Genomic DNA, 20,533 nt, shown 5'->3' on the forward strand with positions numbered 1-20,533 from the left:
TTTAAAAAGACCACATATAACGGTCTGCTTTCTACTCTTGATATTTCAATATACTGAGTAAGAACAGATAAGTTATCATCCAAACGCCTAGCTATTTTGAAGCCTTTCTGAAGTTCTCCCAAAATGCCATTATTCTCTGCCCATGCTTGCAGCTTTACCTTAATTGCCTGCATTGCTAACCTGTATATAACCGATGTAATGGTCAACGGAGTATACGAGTGAATTCAAACTTTCTTCCCTTTACTTTTATAAATCAAATTCATTCTACTTTGTCGCCCACTGTCTGGTATTCGTCTATCTTTTATACTTTTTTTCTACTGCTTTCACGAGAGCTTCCTTGCTTTTTGGTCCTAGTTCATTAATCAGCCTAACGGGAACCTCGTCTAGCCCTGTGGCTGTGTGCCTAGCAATTTTCTCTTCCGCTTTCTTCCAGTTGAAATTAGTCAGCACCAGTTCCATTTCCACCGGGGTCTCTTTCGTGCTCTTTTTTTCTTCAAATACAACCTCGTCATTGCCTTGGAAAGATTCGGCTGTTATTTTTCGGGTGTAATTTAATGCCGCTTTCCCTTCCAATTTGTTTCCATCTTCATCTGAGATATGTTGTTGTATTGTTGTTGACTTCCTGCCTAATAATTTTATGCGGTTCCAAAATACTCTAGGTGCGGCCTTCTTTTTCTCACGTATTTCTGACAACCAACATTCACTTTCACCTTTTATCTTTGCTTGCACCAGTATTTGAACCATAGGCTTTTTCTCCCGGTATATTTCCCATTTTCTGGCTACTTCATCTTGCAGTAACTGCGTATTTTTTTGCCTGCCTGTGCTCTCGGGATGCTTTCTGTCGCTCGGCGATCGCTTCTAGTATCTCCCCGTTCCACCAGCTTTTCGGTTTCTTTGTTTCCTTTCCAAGGAACATGTTGCTTCTCTTTCTGTATGTCTGTCATTATTACACTTAAAAGCGCACTATATTCCCACTCGTTGCTTGGCCATTTGCCAAGTTCTTCCTCAACTCTTGCGACTATATGTGTAATTTGTTCAGTGTTCAAATAAAATAGCCATTTTGAGCTCCTTGCTCTCTTTCCCAAGTGTATATCCCATTTTCAAAATGACGCGTTTATGGCAACTCCCTATGCTGCCATACCCTTCTCGTCAATGAACATTTCTCTCAACTTCTCATGAATTCCTTCTGTCATCAGACGGTAATCAGTCGTCGATTGCCGATTTCCCACTTCCCACGTGGTCTGCCCATCACACTTAGGCCCTGTATTGAAGATAACGAGGTTGCACAAAGATCTAGCATTGAGTTCCCGTTGTTGTCGGTACAGCCATCTAGATCCTGTATGTGGGCATTCACGTCACCTAACAGGACAATGCCCTGGATAAGCCACTGCCATCTAGTGCCCCTGCCATAAGCACCTGCTTGCGACGGAGGTCAATCCGCGGTGGCGCCCCCTGAAGACTTCGAGAACGGGCGCGAATTCCCAAATCTTGAATGCACGCACACGAAATTACAGTGGAACTTTAGTGCCACATGAACAATGTTTCAATTTGGCAGGGCAACATAAGTGCAGGTACAATTTCTAAACATAGGAATTTGTGATATATGTCTGTTCCAGCTGTGTCTACCTCTCTCTATCGTCTCATTTTTCGTGCCGTTTTCATTATAAATATTCTAACCCAACTAGCCCAATAGCTAACCATCTTGCGAAAGTGTCATAGTATTGCGGTGGGCAAGGAATGACAACACTTTCAAGCAGGTCAAGCTGTGGGAGTGGTGGCTTATTTTGCTACAGTGCGTATTAACCCCAGACAGCACAAAATGTCCTAAGGTCATTCCAAACAAGAACTTAAGAGGAAGCTTTAGCTCGGGCCCAACTCCGACGCGGCCTATTCAAATACATGTAAAACGCAAAAACGTTTTTATGAGATAACCCCTGGACCGATTTTGATGAAATTTGTCGCATTTGAAAGAGAAAGTTAAATCCTAGTGACTGTTGGAAGCGGAATTTCGATTTAGGGCTTGAATTTACTTAAAACGATTTTCAAATATTTGACTGTTTGAAAAAAAATAGAATCACGAAGTTTACAAATTCATAGCTCTGCATCAAGAACTGATATCGCGGTTCTGTAAACGGCATTCATTAGATCATTCAAAGCGGACAAATTCAATATGTAATTTTACATCTTACGTGAATTTGTTACGTTGGTTACAACGGTTTTGCAAAAGTTGTATTTCCCTATGATTAAAATTTTTTATATTCATGTGTAACATATCAATTTTGTCCGCTTTAGATGTACTATTAGATGCAATTCACAGAATTGTATTATCATATTTAGTGGTTAAGTTACAGAGTTGTAAACTTGATAGTTTCGTTTTTTGAAAATTTCCGATTTTTGCCAATTTTTAATAAAAAATTGACAATCTTAACTAAAAAATTCGAAACCAACAGTCACTAGATTTTAAGTTTGTCTTTTAAATGCAACAAACCTCGTCAAATTTGGTGCAGTGGTTGCCGAGAAAAACGAATTCTCCTTTTACATGTATTTAGATAGGAGCACTCGAGCTAAAGCTTCCTCTTAAGTCCCACATCCAAAAAAGAAAGTCGTAGGGATGTCCCGTGAACGTCAGCAAACCGGTGTCCAATAAACAACCAATAAACGTAAATAAACGTGAATGGGCATCTGGATGCAATAGACACAGGTATATATGCGTATTTCAGTTCTGTTTTACGCACTATTTGTAGCGTTATAATATGAAGCGAATATTTTATGAGCCATCCCGGTATGCTTGTGGGGAGTTTGTGGGGAACCAATTTTGTGTGGCCTGTGATGTGTGTGAGCGCTTGTAGCTTTCGAATGACCTCACAACCGATACTGCACTGTGGGACGTCGACCAATGTGCGATCGCCTTGGCTACGGTGAAGCCCTCAGAGTGCGGTGAGGTACGTGCTTGTGCAAAGTGCCGGGATTCGTTAGCAAAAGGTGTCGTGCCTCGTTTTGCAACAATACATGGCTATAGGTTATACACCCCGGTGCCTCATGATCTTCCGAGGCTCAACATCGTAAAGGTGCAACCAGTCGCACTTCGCCTTTCATTTATGTAAATACGGCGTTTGACGCACGGCAATGGGCAGTTCGTCATTAAGGGGCCCACATACACAGCTTCGCTGCAGGGTCATCCACCTTCACAGAGTGGAATGGCACTGAATTTTTTTTCATCTTGCAAAAGTAAAAATTCACATGATGCCAATGTGCTGCGTGCTGGAATATAAATTAAAGAAAGACGTGATGGACAGAGAAGCTCAAAATCAGTTAGATGGAAATTGCTCACATCTATTTTTGTAATTCTACCAATATTACTGCTGTCAACATGTTTTAATTGGGGCTCTACTTCCTGGGCACAGTGAGAAGTTGCCTGTCTTGTAATAGTAATGCAAAACTGGTACTGACGTCACCGTTTCATAGGTTGATTTTTTTTAAAACACTACATCTGATTCATGACATGCTTAGAGTTTTACATACATTAACTGCTAAAACTACAAGTTAGATTGCACTTTTCTATTACCAAGACTTCGTTCAGGTTGAAAAACGTAAAATTTTGACTGAATCTTAATTTGTCTTTATAGCTATATTTCTTTGTTTCTTTTTAACAGAAGAAGCACATAGTTGTCCAAGGAGGGGACTCAACTAACAAAGAACAGCACTTACACTACAGTCCTTCTGAGCTGGAATGACCCAGCAACTTCAGTCGGTTCGGTACAAAGGGAAAAAAACTTCCAAGATGCATCTGCGCAAGCTAATGCGTGGAAAGTTAGGTGTAGGAAGCTTAATATCACTTACTAGTTTTTTTTAATCTAGTGTTAAAAGAGTTAAATTCAGTGTTTTATTCACTGTACCTAGGCTGTTTTGGCGGCGGACCCTTTATTGCCTAGCTAGATGGATTTTCTATGGCAAAATATTGTTATGCTAAAGCGACAGCAAGAACGGAAGAAGAGGAGGACGAAGTGCGCTCGTCTTTGGAGCAGCTCGGTGTTGGCACGGCAGCCTTTCTCCCCTTTTCATCAATTCATCTTTAAATAAATGCACCCCTTCGTAGAAAATATATCTTACGCAGCACGTTCTAACAGCCTATGGCTATTCACCTATTATTCACACTTTCCAGAGTTTAGTCCTGGTATTCAGTTCCACCTTTTTAATTTTAGTAGGGTATCACACTGGTCCAAGTTTTTATTTATTTATTTCAAGATTACTGCCAGCCTGATTAGAGGCCTTAAGCAGGAGTGGTTATATACATGACGAACAATACATTGAGTACAAGGTGCAAAGCGTGAGCAAAATGAAATAGCACTCAATTTAAAAATGTGAACAGCGTGTCATTTTAGAAAACGTAGCATTTAGCGCTAACAATGTAAAACCATTCCAGAAGAAGAAAATGCAAACTGCTCTCAGCGCTAAGTTGACAAACACTTAAGAGACAGAAAAACAAAACTAGAAGAATATATTGTTACGTGTAGCTTATGTACAAGTCTATTTACAATATATTTACACGTAGACCAACGGTGGCAAAGATGGCGACGCTATCTCAAGTGGGGCCACGTCGTCTTCTTTCTCCTCAGTGCAGCCACACTGTGGTGGCTGCCCCGTAGCATCACCCCCGGCATTAGAAGCACCGTCCCGGTGCTTAATTTACACGTCCGCGGCGAAAGGTGTGTGGTATGGCTTTAGTCTCGCCACGTGAACGATGTCACTAGCAGCCGACGATGACGCTGAGAGGTCGGCGGGGATGACTTCATACGTGACATCGGTCACTTGTCGCACCACACGGTATGGGCCAATGTAGCGCGACTGCAGCTTTTCGGAAAGGCTTACACATCGAATGGGGAACCAAAGAAGCACCAGAGAACCCGGAGTAAATTGTACGTCGCGATGGTGGCAATCATAGAGGCGTCTCTGATGCTCCTGCGAGGCCTCGAGACAGGTGCGGGTGAGCTGGCGCGCGTGGTCGGCGTGTGCGATCACGTCACGGCCGTATTCAGTGGCTGAACGTGTGGCCGAGGGCAACAAAGTGTCTAAGGGCAACGCGGATTCTCGGCCATATAGGAGATTGAATGGTGAATAGCCGGCGGTGTCGTGACGCGATGAATTATACGCGAACGTCACATATGGTAAGTGAAGATCCCAGGTAGTGGTGGTCGGTCGCGACGTACTTGGATAGCATGTCGGTGATGGTCCGGTTGAGGCGCTCCGTGAGGCCGTTGGTCTGTGGGTGGTAGGACGTGCTGAACTTGTGCTTAGTCGGGCAGGAGCGGAGGATGTCCTCGACGACTGCCGACAGAAAGCTGCGGCCACGGTCAGTGAGTAATTGGTGCGGAGCAACGTGCACTAAAATGATGTCATAGAGCAGAAAGTCAGCAACATCAGTAGTACAACTTGTCGGGAGGGTTCTGGTGATTGCGTACCGCGTAGCATAATCAGTAGCGACGGCGACCCATTTATTTCCGGAGCCCGAGAGAGGAAACGGTCTAAGAAGGTCTAGACCAACACGGAAAAAGGGTTCCGGTGGGATGTCGATCAGCTGAAGACATCCAGCTGGAGGTGTGGAGGGCTTCTTCCGCCGCTGACGGGGCTCACAAGCGGCAACGTAGCGCCGCACGGAGCAGGCGAGACCCGGCCAAAAGAATTGACGGCGTACACGGTCGTATGTGCGCGAGACGCCCAAGTGTCCAGCCACGGGAGCGTCGTGAAGTTGTTGGAGGACAGTCGAACGCAGGTGTGATGGAATTACGAGCAGAAGGTCATGGCCGTGTGGATCGAGATTGCGGCGGTATAGTGTCCCCTCCTTAAGGAGAAACATCCGGAGAGAGGCGTCGCCAGGCGTTGACTCCAGATGGTCGATGAGGGCTCGTAATGAAGGATCGCGGCGTTGCTCGTTGCCGATTTCAAGCAACTGGGGCACAGAGAAAACGCAAGCGATGGTGTCCGCATCAGCCGGGTCGTCGACGGGGTAGCGGGACAAACAATCGGCATCCTCGTGCAAGCGTCCCGTCTTGTATACTACGGAGAAGGTATATTCTTGCAGGCGTAACGCCCAGCGAGCGAGTCATCCCGTGGGATCCTTGAGCGAGGATAGCCAGCAGAGCGCGTGGTGATCAGTGATGACACAGAAGGGGCATCCGTACAAGTATGGACGAAACTTGGCAACAGCCCACACAAGAGCGAGGCACTCGCGCTCTGTGATTTAATACTTGCGCTCGGCGGGTAATAGAAGTTGGCTGGCATAGGCTATAACGCGATCATGTCCACGCTGGCGTTGTGCTAACATTGCTCCTATACCGTGACCACTGGCATCAGTTTGAACTTCCGTTGAGGCAGACGGGTCAAAATGGGCCAGAAGTGGAGGCGTGGTAAGGAGAGTAGTGAGCTTCGAAAAAGATGTGGCATGGTTAGGTCCCCAAGAAAATAGGGCGTCTTTCTTCAAGAGGTCGGTAAGGGGACGGGCGATGGTCGCAAGATCCTTCACAAAGCGTCGGAAATAAGAGCACAGCCCTACGAAACTACGAACGTCATTGGTAGACTTTGGAACAGGAAAGTTCGTAATGGCGCGAATTTTGTCCGGGTCAGGTCGCACGCCTCTGGCGTCCACGAGGTGTCCAAGGACGGTGATTTGGCGGCGAGCGAAGTGACATTTTGACGAGTTCAACTGGAGACCGGCGCGGTGGAACACGTCAACAATCGCTGAAAGACGGTCTAGATGCGTGTCAAATGTGGGTGAATAAACGATGACGTCGTCCAGATAGCACAAACAGGTGGAACACTTGAACCCCTGAAGCAAAGAGTCCATCATTCGTTCGAAGGTGGCGGGCGCGTTACAGAGACCGAAAGGTATCACCTTGAACTGATAAAGGCCGTCAGAGGTAATAAATGCAGTCTTCTCTCGGTCCATGTCGTCGACGGATATCTGCCAGTAGCCGAACCGTAAGTCGATAGAAGAAGAATAGGTGGCACCGTACAGGCAGTCGAGAGCGTCATCAATACGTGGCAGAGGGTACACGTCCTTCTTTGTGATTTTGTTCAGGTGGCGATAATGTACACAAAAACGCCACGTGCCTTCCTTCTTTTTGAAAAGTACGACGGGAGAAGCCCAGGGACTACAAGAAGGCTCGATAATGTCCTTTGCAAGCATCTTTTTGACTTCCTGTTGGATGACAGCTCGTTCGGACGCAGAAACACGATATGGACGTCGGTGAATAGGGTTCGCATCGCCAGTGTTTATGCGATGGGACAAGACGGACGTTTGACCTAAGGGTCGATTGTCAAAGTCAAAAATGTCGCGATAGCCTTCAAGAACGCGGCAAAGAGCTTCAGCTTGAACAGGTGTAAGGTCAGAGGAAACCATCTTCTCAATCAGTGATTGCCGAGAAAAAATGAATTCTTCTTTTGCATGTATTTAAGATAGGAGCCCCAAGCTAAAACTTCCTCTTAAGAGTTAAGAGTAAGTTATGGTGCATCTCTGTGTCGCCTTCTCATACTTGTCATTTTTCAGTGTTATTTGCTCGCTATGCAGCAACTACACCAATAGAACATGGGTGCACCACTACATTGGAACTACTAGATGTGAGTTAAGCAGACAGTGCAAGCCGAGTGCACCAGTAAAATTATTCAGGGAGTAAACATTTCTCTTAGCCACAGGAAGCAACACAGCAAAAAATTATTTTCAACTATGTGTTAAAAAGAGTGTCATATGCTCAGGACATGTCTTTGGATTATGGTGGAATGAGGAGATCGCGTGTCACATTGACGAAAATGAGCATGCTTGTATCCCATAAAGAAGGCATCATTTTGTAATTTGGCTCTGAAAGTCGGTACAAAAATACTTGTGGCAGCACTTGAAAATGAAATCAAACTGTAAGCTCGATCATGCAACCTAAAACTCGTGCAGGAAGAGCGATCTTACTTACACTGATGCCTTGTTCAAAATTGTATTTTGTGTGCGTCTGCTAACTTTGCATCATAGGTCATTTCTTGTTTACAGATACCACATGTTGAAAAGTGGCGCTGCTTACATGTAGACGAACGTGGTGCATCAATGGGTCCTCAAGTGTGCCTTCTTGACATGGCGATGCAGATCAGTTTGTGTAAGGTGCGAGTTGCATTGTTGGAGTGGTGCGAAGGTTGCTGTTGTATGTAGGATGCCGAAAATGCCTGCCGGCGTCACGACAACACCAGTGTAGGCCTTCCTTGCCGCACTATTTTTTTTTAATTAGGGGGTTTTACGTGCCAAAACCACTTTCTGATTATGAGGCACGACGTAGTGGAGGACTCCGGAAATTTCGACCACCTGGGGTTCTTTAACGTGCACCTAAATCTAAGTACACGGGTGTTTTCGCATTTCGCCCCCATCCACATGCGGCTGCCGGGGCCAGGACCTTGTCACACTATGCCTGCTAGATATTCGTACAAAAGTCCTGGATTTCGGCAGCAATACCAACAAAAAGACATGGCTAGACTACACGGACTGCGCCTGTTAGAAACGCGAGATTTTAGGTGACATTTTGGGTGACATAAAGAAATCGACACATATGCAACCGATTACATGCTGAAGATGACTATTAAGTTCATAATTTCAGTGTTTAGCACAAAGTAACCATTTCTGCAGAAACCCTGCGCACTTCCAGCTTCTTTTTTTAGCCAGCACAGCATTGCAACCGTGTTCAGTAATCAGTGTTGCAGGCATTCATACACAGCTCTTAAAAGAACACAGAATTCTGTTTTAAGAATTTCTACTTGCTTTCCAGAGAAAGCACTACATGTTCAAATGCTTCTTCAGCAGACCTTCTTTTGCGCTACAAGATATGTTCTTGAAAAATGGTAGACAGTCTCTTTATTGTGCTGGAACTGTCGGCTTCTGCTCTGCAAGTTCTTCTGATTTCCAGCCTTCCAGCATTATTTACCATTCTATGATTTTTGTTTTATAATGCTTACTTTATGTTAGCATTCTGTACTCTTTACCTTACAACACTTTTGTAGTGTTCTTTCATGTTGATTTAGCTTTTCTTACTTTTACATACAACCTGCTGCCTTTTACTGTAGTTTTATAACCTGTGAAAATAATGTGTCTCAATTACAATGTGTTCATTTTCTATGGGAAGTGTATATGCAATAAAGATCACATTTCCTAAGTTTAAATGTTGTGTACTATTGTCTAATTTATAGTGCACTGTGCAGCGTGAAATTTGCATCCCCCACGATGAGCAATAAACAACATTAAGAATGTTTCAAAAACTCATGTTTCTGTCTGATCATTTCTAAACTTTCGTCATCTTCAGAAAACTCCCTGATATGCACTGCACTTGTCTCATCACTTTTTCTATTTCTCATTTCTGCTCTAGAACTGTTACAGGATGATGGCATTCAATGCTTTTGGCATTTGGTTCTTTACCTGTTCCTCATCCTGAAAGCATCTTCAAGTTCTTGTTTCAGGCTTGGAATTGAATCATGAAGAACGAGAGCCATTGTTGTACCATCTTACGTTAGGAACTGCCATACAGTCAGTGCTTTGTAGATGTGTGTGCTCCCACCATCGCAACAGTGTTTCCAGTGTTGTTAAAATTTCATAGATATACATATTAAGAGGAAACGAACAGAAGCATTGAAGGCCACAAGCCTGCAGTCGGGAAGAAGCAGGAAGGCAAGTGAATTACATCTCATGGAGAGTACGTTAAAGGGAAGCTGAATAGTTTTAGATTTAATTAGAAGTTACATAACCAATAGAAAGCAATGCATATCAATAAATAGAAAATTATCTTCGTTTAAACTTATTAAGCAAGGCGTGCCTCAAGGTAGCATATTGGGACCACTTCTATTTATCATTTACATAAATGACATTGTTAATATTGATATTTCGATTACCTATATTATTTACGCAGATGATACTAGTTTATTCTTCTCAGGAACTAAGGAGGATGAACTCATCAACTTTGCAAATGAAATACTTCACAAGATATATAACTGGTCTGTAAAAAATTCTCTCCAGTTAAACTGCTCCAAGACAAAAGCGGTCCTCTTTAGAGCGAAGTCCACGCCTTGTGATCTAACCCAATGTCTCACACTCAATGACACAAAAATAGAACTTTCCGCTACAGCAAAAACATTGGGTGTTATCTTCCATGAATTGATGCTATGGGACCACCACACCGATTACTTACGAAATAAGCTTAGTAAAGCGTTAGGTATGTTGCGCAGATGCCAGAGGCTACTACCAATACCACAGAAACTTATGGTTTATAACGCACTATTTGCTTCTCACCTGCGCTATTGTAACCTGGTCTGGTCAAATAGTACTAAGAAATCATTAGGTAATTTAGTTTCAGTTCAAAAGAATGCCTTACGTGCTATTTCAGACTTACCTTACAATGGACATACGCGTGACATATTCCGGAAATTCAAGATTTTACGTGTAGACCGCCTTTATGAGTATCAACTTATGTGTTCTTTTAAACGTGACATGGTTAAGAGTACTAATCACATCATAAACATCGCGAACTTGCAGCGGAATCCTTCTTTTCGCCTAAATCGATATACGGAACACTGGGAAGTCCCGCGCCCTCGGACTAACTATGGCCTTCAAGCACTCTCCTACTGTCTTCCCTCTACACTTAACAAATATAGTCTAAATGATGTAAACATACGCCATATATCCAAGAGCACATTACTGCAAAAATTTCTGTGAATAATTAACTTTTTGGTTTGTCGGTTGAAAAGTATTTCTTTGCTATTTCTAGTTGTCATTTCTGGTTTTCATGCATACATGTATGCGTGTGTGCATGTGTGTATGTATGTATATATATATATATATATATGTATATGTGTATGTGTATAGATGTGTGTATATATATGCGTCTGTGAATATGTACATATTGACCTTGCCACAAGAGTGTACTACGAATATCTTGCCATGTTGCTGCCTGTTGTTCATGGGGAGGTGGGACTAGTCAAGCTGCCGTTATGCAGCTTTTATCCTGCCATCCCTACCGCTTTGTATATATCAGTGTACTTATGTGGTAAAATAAACTTCTTCTTCTTCTTCTTCACTTTTCGAAAAAAATGAGTTCCCTGCGGCATTCTACAGTTTTGAGTTTTGAGTCCACTGAACACGAATATCTCGTTTAAAAAGGGCGGAAACAACCACAAGCGGTTGTTTTTTGCAAGAAAACGTGCACCAGCGCCTCAGGGCATCACGCGAACGCCGCTGTTGCCCGTGATTGGTCGGGACCACTTTGATGTCATTCACGGGAATCGCCGGTCGGCGCCGCCATTTCAGAGCGTAGCACGCTGTTCTGTTCTGGCTTCACAGCTGAGTTGTAAGCATTACAGAACATTCTCGCTGTCTCGGAGAGCTTGTATTTTCGCCGCACATGTTCGAACCGACAGCCGATACAGAAAACGATGGCGGCAACGGGGTAACGACGATGTTGAGTGTGCCAACAGCGAGAAAGATGTGTACACCTTCTCGCGCGTTGGAAATCTTAGCTGGTACATATGTCTTTTCATGTAGCTGCACGTTCCAATGACCGGAGAAAAACGCGCTAAAGTGTCACTGGGAACTTGCTGCTGGAAGAATGCCGAAGCACTAACATCTCATTAGATTGTAAACACGGGTGCAATTCCGCGATATCGTGCACCTTGCCGCTGCTTGTCTAAAGTTCCGTGGTTTTTTTCATGTCGATACACGATCGCGGACATAAGTGCCGCGTTTGGCTACTTCAAACTCTTCAACATTATCTGCCTGTGTCACACTGGCTGCTTCAAACTCTTCGATTGGTGATGGTAGTGCAACAGGTTCACCAGGGTCTGGGTTCTCAAGGTGCTCTGTTAGAACCTGAAAGAGTGCAAGGCACGGATGTCATAAATTTCAGCATATCATTCATATCAGCAAACATGACAACAGTTGGATTACTTACAGTAATTGAAATACTTTTTGAGTTATTTATGTGATGGATTAGTTGTCTAGCGATTTAGTAATGTGAATTATTTGGTGTCTGTAATTTCATGGCTAAAGTAATTTATTAATTGCGTTAAATATGCACCAGTAAGCTGTGTACGGCGCCAGAACGTTGGTAGTGTCGTGAGGTGTCGTGGAGGCATATGGGGTGGAGGGCATGAAATGTTGGACAAGTGTATGCTACCTTGAAGAAAGGTTGGCGTCCCTTTATACTTTGCTTTTTGCTTCTTGTATGCATGAAAACTTTCTGGAAGCAATCGTAAAGTAATACCATCACTTTTTTGAAAGCGGTAATTGGTAGTGTAATTCAAATCAATGAGCGTAATAAGAAAGTAATTCAATGAGTAATGTATTATATTTACTTTCAAATAATAATTTTGCTTTGTGTGATGCATACCTAGTTAAAGGCAAGAAAACATTTTTTGACCAGCAGCGATGCCTGTATTGGGCTAGACCACGTCGAACGCTGACAAGTTCAGTACTTCACAACGTTACTTCATTGTTTGAGCCCGTTCGCCTTGCCACAGGCGCGGCTGTGCCGACGCTCGTTTTTGCGGCATTTCGCTGCTGGTAGCAAGGTGTGAGTGCGAAATCTACAGAACGAAGTTTTTACACGACGAGTTCAACTACTGTAACGCGAGCATGAAAATATTACTGTATCGCCTCATGTCGTGCGATTTGAACCCGAATGCTGAGCAGCTAAACCTGCGGGCACCGCGTTGTAGGAGGAATAGCAAATATCACTGAATGCGCAAGCGTACCCCCGCCAGTTATTTCACCGTACCAAAACAGCGCCGAACAAACAGCCGTAGTACAGTGTTCCGTGACAAAGCGCAGTGGAAGAACAGGATGAAAACGGCAAGCACTTTGCACGCATGTTCATATTCCCGGCTGTGCCTCCACCTCGTTTCGTCATAGGCCGCTGTAAGGCCGTTTGTTCGACACTCAGTTGATCATCCGTTTAAAAAATTGACCGTGTGCACATTAAAACCCTTACCTCACCCTTTCTCCTCTTGGCGAAGGCCGCTCTTGGAAGTGGCGAGGTGTTTCTCTTGTGGGAGAATATAGACGGAACAACGCCGGCCTTCAGTCGTGCCCATTTCATTGGAATACCGATTGCCCGCATCGTTGTCAAGCTCCGATGATAATCACTGTCGCGGAAACGGTCCGAACACAGCACAGTTGATTTCGTCGGCAAGAAATTATCTCTCCTCACCGCACGGACTCACTGCGCTGCAAGTTTCTTGTCCATCGGGAACATGTGAAACACCAGATCGTCTCGCCCGCCTGTGTTCGCACAGCCGAATGCTGCACAGAACGAGGGCATGTTGGGCGCCCTTGGCTGTAGGCACTCACGCAGCACAGGAAGGAAGCACAGTTCACGAAAATCGCAAAAGAAAACAAACGTGAGCGGCGGCAGATCTCTCGCAGCATCGTTTAGTAAAGCGCAGGACGGAAAGAAACATGCCAGCACATGCCAGCACGCCGGTCCGGCAGTACGGTCCCCGGGAATAGCGTCACTCTCGCCAGTTTTCTCCTCCGGCTGCCTCCTCACCTGGCGCTCCGGGAAGCGACGGGGGCGTGTCCGCGGGGGAGGGGGGGGAGGGGGGATTTAGAAAGTGATTTCTGCCCCTTATATTGACAATACAAAGAAAAAATTTCAGAACCGTAAATTAATAGGTCTGTTCTTCCCAACCCCAGCAATTCATGGAAATTGAAAACCGTTTCAGCTTCTCCTTAAGGTGATTAAAGTTCGCATGTTTGAAGAAATGAAGAAATTTGAAAAAGACAACTCTTTCTATTTATGGGTATGTGCCTTTAAATGCCGGATGCACTGGTAATTTCTGGAAACAGTAGAATATGTAACATCTAAATAAGATCCCAGAAAGTCCCAGAGAGGACGTTTAATGGACATCCTGTGGATACCATTCTTAAGGCGAAAGCCTTAGATCTCTATGTTTCAAGGTCGCGTTGTGAGGTACAGGAAATATCACGTGACCCAAATAAAGCCAGATGCGAACTAAAGCATGTCCAGCTGCGTGTAGGAGATGACTAATATTAGCAAAGTTAATGATTGATTAGTGACTGGATTAAGGTACGTTAAGGTGTATTAAAGAAGATTAGGGTAGATTAAGGTAGATGGAGGATTAAGGTGGATTAAAGTAGACTAAGGTCAATTAACATAAATTACAGTAGGCTTTACAAGACTTTTGCCTTTGCGTCTCTTAGGCAATAGCTAGGGACACCTAGAAATTTTTTGTCTCATTCCGGAGGATTTGGGAATTTGTATCGGACATCCCTGGGACAGCTCACACCTCCTGAGCAGGACATCCAAAAGTGATATAAAGGGCGTCTATTGTCTGGGAACATGTTGAATAATTTAGTTAAATGTGAGGTTTATTGTACTGTAATTATTAATTAATTTTGACCACCTGGGGTTTTGGTACTGACACAAAAATATTTAAGGCAGAAAGCTGGACTACTTGGTGGTTATTCGTATAAGAGGACATTGCACTAGCGCGTAAAAAAGGACACGGACAGGAACATGAAAAAAAGCGTTCGGTGCGTCTTTTTTTCATGTTCCTGTCCGTGTCCTTCTTTTACGCGCTAGTGCAATGTCCCCTTATGCAAAAATATTGTATCCACTTTTTTGCTTTCTCAGATAGCTGTCGACCCCGCAGCTACATTGTCATGCTAGAATTCCTAGAATACCAAAATATCACCAATTATATTCTCTTGGTGACCGTTTCAAGATGCACGCCAAATGGAGCAGGGCTTCTTGGCGTAAGGTTTTCTTACGAATTCCTTGTGCACGTCACGAAAATCGGAGGTAGTACTCACAAACCACTGACAGGCACGTGCCTGTCCGCCTCGTCCAGTGTCACAAGGCATTCACAATGCGGCTTCAAACACTGCACCGACACGCATAAGAGAGAGAGCTCGTTAATGAAAACCAGACACGTTTGCCAGTGCCAGCATAGTATTCGCCTATACGTTCTACTCTGCAAGGAAGGGAAGCCCCTCCAGGAACAGCCACATTGCCTCAAAATGAGCATAGCCTGCTGTGCGTTTCTCGTAAATTCATACTACTTCAAAGGTGAAGCGTTTGTACAAAAGGATATGTGATGCAATACAGCATATGTATCACAAGCGCAAAAGCCAAATGATTGTGCTGTTCATTTGGCTCTCTTCAGTGGTCACAGTGAGCAACGCATGACCAGTATAAATAAAGTTACGTTAGACTATCCAAGAGTGTAGCGAGATTGCGCATGTTCCAATCATTTGCAATCCTCAGTACAAAGGCACAAGTGCAAGCGAGTCGCCTAACTCACCTGTGGGTAACGCTGACGTGGGCAGAGGCGGTGCGGGTGACGACGGTGGCGAGTCATAGCAACTGTGCCGTCCAAGTGGCCAGCTGATCCTCTGACAGCCCGGGTTGCGTGGCGGCAGAGGAGGCGCCAGAGCAGGGACTTCGGTGTCGTCATACGCCACGTCTTCGTCCAGTGGCCTGGGGAACAGGCTCAACCGTGAAGACACCCAGCTGTCGATGGTCTTGCGGCGCACAGCCTGGAAGTGGATCACATGCCGAGGGGTTGCTGTACCGTCGGTGCATTTCATTAAAAGCATCTACAGAGATAAGGTCAGCATCTTCAGTGTTTTTCCAAAGTCCGGCATGCTCTTGTCTATTTTTATTTTCAGCCGTAAATGCATTTCCTTTAATATTCCAGACTAACTCTCAGTGTTTCTACGGTGGATAATATTAAATGTTAAAATTACCAGTTTTTTCCAGCGAAAAATGTTCACTTATTTTGTGGTCAGTGCTGTATTACTGCAGACACGGTGGTTCAGAACTGCAGTTGCGTCCAACAGGCAGGATAATCAAGTTTTTTTAAGAAGCCTAGCAAAGGCCAAGTACTGCCTATTAACAGTGCCTGCTGCAATGTTACTATAGGGGCAGTAATGAGTGAGTGCACTCTATATTCCAACGCTGGTAGACATATTTGTGCCACTATGCAAATACTGCAAGTAGCACGCATAAAAATTATCAGAATGAACATGCATTTCAACCTTTCCCAAAATCTAAGCACGAAGATACAGGGACTTTAGGACGGTATAAATTGGGCCAGTTGATGATGTATATTTGATGCAACACAAACTTCCAGTCTTTGTTGGCCTCACTGTATAAAAAGGGTCTCAACTGGCATTTTGTGGTACAAGGAAGGCTGCCTAGATAACTCAGCGAAATTTTTTGATGTGCCTGATGGCTACCTTTGAGTGTCACACCTATTTGATGGCTTGAATGCGGAGTGGGCACATTGTGGTTGCTTCCCTGAGCTAAATTTAACACTGTCAGCAGCTTTAGTCACCTTTGTACATAGACAGCGTCTGACACACCTTAAATAGAATCATACTGGTACCAAATCTGCTCATGTGACTAATATAGATTTGCAATAAAATGTCACGGCAGCAGGTCCCTGAGGGCTTCCAAGAATACTCACCTTTGACTCGGAAGGAAACAAGACAGATTTTATTCGTTTCAAAGTTGTCGAAGGCACAAATCTTTCACCAAATTATTGTGCTCTGTCCACGAAACATTTGTCCATGAGTGCACTTTCTATACAAAGGTGTTGAAGTGACGTTTGTTCAAACGTTCCATGTAGCTTTCTTGTTTTGCTCCTTCGTCAGTGAATGATTAAATGCGTTGCATATTGCTCTGTCGCCTATAGTCAACTTCCCCGCAGTACAGCATTATATTGCGGTGAAGCATACACAATGTATTCGTGTCAAGCACATCTGCCATACAGCCAAGCATACCAAGAGTGAGAAGGAGACCCAAGCGCCATAAAAAAAGCACGCGAACGCTGTTTTCAAACCCGGACAGGCAAGATATAGATTATCGTAATTCACGCTGATTTGCGTACTTCTGAGGCCTAAGCATGCGACTGCTCTTTCGCGTGATCACTCTTATTCAGCAGTGACGAAGACAAGTCCCTTTATCGAAACGTTTGACCCCCCCCCCCCCCCCCCGCCAAGCGACATTCCTTGTTCTACCACTGCTCAGGTCATAGGTCATGAGTCATGTTCCCATGAGCATACGCAGGCACGTAGTTCGATGGCAACGAGGTATGATTGGCAGCAACTATACGACTGAAAGTTGTGTGTGGCATTTCTCTAAGGCAGCAGGCAGGCACGTAGCCAAGACAGTGTTCTTTTTTTCTTCCTTTCCTTTTTTTAGGGGGGGGGGGGGCTAAGCTTCCGTTGTTCTCTGTTAAGTTTTCCATGTTTGGTGCATAATAATACAACTATTACCTTGAGTAGGCATGAAAGCGTGTACCATCCTGTACGTGTCTGGGGCGGGCGTTCGAAGGATATGCGCCTTAAGTTTTTGTTCATAGGCGACGTGCCAGACATAAAAGAGAATGGCGCCGGCCAGAAAATCTTCGGCGGGGGGCTGCTGAAGCCCGATCAGGCTCGCTCTGGTCCAGTCAGTACGCCACTGGTAGCAAGAAACAGCGTCAATTTCCTGTCCTCTGAATCACTGTATATTTCAGTACATGGAGAGACGTACGACGGGGCACAGCTGGCGATCGAACACCTTACGATCGTTTCACTGACAGAACTCACAGCTCGTTTCCTTGGAATCAAGCTCAGCACTGTACTCACGTTGAAAACTGATGAAAAATTCTGCGTGCAGTGGCTAATTAGATCAATTTGAGACAGCTTACGTCAATAATTATGCCTGAAACGCGACAATCCGAAACGTAAACCAGCGTTATCAGTTACTTGTGCCGTTCAAATCGTGTAACATGGCTCTAAATTATACATAAACATTTTAGTCATATAACAAAAGAACTTACCGAAATCGCACGGTGTTGTTGCTGCCGTTCTCGCAAAATCGAGTCCAAGTGACCCGCTCAAAAGTTTGGCATTTGGCGCTCACTTTTGGCGCGAACCAACCGAAAGGAACCGCCAAGCGCAGCAGCCGCGTTACACTGTGGCGCTACCTGGCTACTGAGCAGCCACGGTGGCTTCTGAAAGATGATTTTAAATAAAACTTTGCCTCAATTTTTTCATACTTACGCATCAAAATACTTTTTGTATAAGTATTCTTCACAGTTTGTTTTAGTTTGTGGATATGCCAGTGGCAAATCACGGAGGCCATGTCATTGCTGTCGCGCTAGATTTGAAGTGACGGCTTCGATGGGGGCGAAATGCGAAAACACCCGTGTGCTTACATTTAGGTGCACGTTAAAGAACCCCAGGTGGTCAAAATTTCCGGAGTCCTCCACTACGTCGTGCCTCATAATCAGGAAGTGGTTTTGGCACGTAAAACCCCAAATATTATTATTATTATATTGAAGTGACGGATGTGTGAGCTTCAAAACAGTGCGCAGAATATAGGAACTCTACTGATAATCTGTTTGGTGCGTGTTCTGTATACGCTTGAATCAAGCAAGAATGTGCCTATACGTGTGACCAATGTCCCTTGGAACGAAAACAAAAAAAGTCGCAGTTTCGCCCGAAAGGCGTAGATAGCTATGCGAAGTAAGCATAGTAGTTTTATCGGCCGTATAAACTTGTAAACATTCGCTCCCTAACTAAATTGACAAGCACGGTGTCACGCGCGCACAGGTAAACATGAACAAATCTCGCTTCATGACTGCTGTTTCGCGGTCATGGAGCGAAACAGCGAAACAGTTTTCAAAGCGGAAAGTCGCTGTGAACACGCTGGAGTGAGGACTCGCGGCAGCAGCAGCGAGCGGATTGATCTTCATGCACCTCTCACTTCAACGCGAACGAATCGTCGAAGACACAGCGCATATGAAGCTACCGGCTCTACGCGCACTCTTCAAACTTCGTAGATCGCTTTGAATATGAGGCCCGCGCGGGCGCGCGCACTTTGGCACTAGAATGGTTGCGGGCAAACCGGATAAATTTAAGTTCAAGATACGGCACTGTACGTTTCTGCAATTTCTGAAAAACAAAAACCATGCAAATTTGTCAAGCGGACAACTTACGCAGGGCGCGCAGAAGCAAAACCGCATTAAGGCGCACCGTATGGTCTAGGCGACACTACGGAAGCTGTCACGCGTCAAGTCAACGTTTCTGTGCCCGCTGCTAGTAGCTTTGGGGCTATGGCATTGCTTGAGGTCGCGGGTTTGATCCAAACCACGTCAGCCGCATTTCTATGGGGGCGAAATAAAAAAACGCTCGTGCACTTATAGATTTAGGGACACGTTAAAGAACACCACGGTGTCAAAAGTAATCCGGAGTCCGCTCATCATCCGACCGTGGTTTTGGCACGTACATGCCCATAATTCAATTCAAGTTTAATACTTCTGCCACGATGCTATATATGTGCCACATGAGGCAACGTATATGTCCAACCGTCTCAGAAGTTATGAAGTACGGCGCACAACAACGCCTCAAGCAAACACCTCCCCTGTGTATTCTGTGTACTACGCAGACAAACAGCAGTGGTGCACTCAAGGTAACGTTTAACATCAACTCAACACTCTCCTGTTGGACTAAACGTTGAAGAAATTAAACATTCGCCATCAATTAACACAACTGCTAATTATCGTCAAAGCATATATGCAGAGCAGAAAGCTTCGCTTACATCGATTCCCGCAGTGCATGGGGTCGGCATATTTTTCAACAAGCCCGAGGGGTGGTTCAGGAGCCCTTTAACGTAACTACAGCTTTTTCTCTTCCCCATATCGCAATCCTCGTGCTTTTTTTTTTTTTTTAACTTCGGGGCCGGGCACTAGGCGGGACCAAAGGAAGGCGTCGTTATAGAGAAACGTTCAAGGCACCATAACAAGATAACTTTCCAAAATCACAGGGTGTTGTTGCTGCCGTTCTCGCGATATCCAGTCGAAGTGTCACACTTAGAAGTTTGGCATTCACTTATGACGTGCATACAGTGTAGAACACCAACAGTGCGAACCAACCTAAAGGCAAATAGTTTACCTGCACTACTGAGCCACGATGCCTCGGGGGCGTGGTATCGCGGCTTCTGTGGCATCGCACTCGCGCCGCGTCTTGCTTGCTTTTCGCAGGTATAAGTTACGTTACCATTCAACATTCAACAACAATACTACCCTTTCACGATATACGCCTATAGCACTGGACAACCACCAACCCCGGCATCCATTCGAACCTTGCGCCAGAAAAATAATCCAACCATAATGAAACTATGCTTCTATAAAGCATATTTTTGAAGGTGCTGCGTTTCTGTAACAATTTTTGCGAATGCAAAATGATCTGTACATTTTTTATGTTTTATCGACGTTGTTAAAGAGAGTAGCACGAGGTTGTCCAAACGGGAGGGTGTTATCTTTCGCCATTATTTTATTGTTTTATTGTGACTGACATTTACTGCGAATGACTGTGTCCATTAATGGATTCTCTTTCTCTCAATGCACATTTGAGTGGTGCCTAAGGTCGTACAATAGCGGAGCCATTATATACGCTCAATGTTTTAGAGGAATTCAGACAACTTTGTTTCACGGCTTTATAACACATAAC

The 20,533-nt window shown here is 44.6% G+C and overlaps 1 protein-coding gene across 3 annotated transcripts in view; it reads right to left on the reverse strand.

Annotated features, from left to right (window-relative positions):
• LOC142559769 (uncharacterized) overlaps nucleotides 1–20,533 on the reverse strand; it is a 448,941-nt gene that overhangs the window by 327,183 nt on the left and 101,225 nt on the right. For 2 of the 3 annotated variants that reach the window (XM_075671401.1, XM_075671402.1), the window contains one exon: nucleotides 15,334–15,568. In XM_075671401.1, the coding sequence (XP_075527516.1) occupies nucleotides 15,334–15,568 (235 nt within the window). Of the gene's footprint in view, nucleotides 1–15,333; nucleotides 15,569–17,859; nucleotides 17,979–20,533 lie in introns of those variants that run through there. The other variant, XM_075671406.1, reaches the window with a different exon arrangement.

The sequence above is a fragment of the Dermacentor variabilis genome, chromosome 10, assembly GCF_050947875.1.
Source record: "Dermacentor variabilis isolate Ectoservices chromosome 10, ASM5094787v1, whole genome shotgun sequence".
NCBI classification, from domain to species: Eukaryota; Metazoa; Arthropoda; class Arachnida; order Ixodida; family Ixodidae; genus Dermacentor; species Dermacentor variabilis.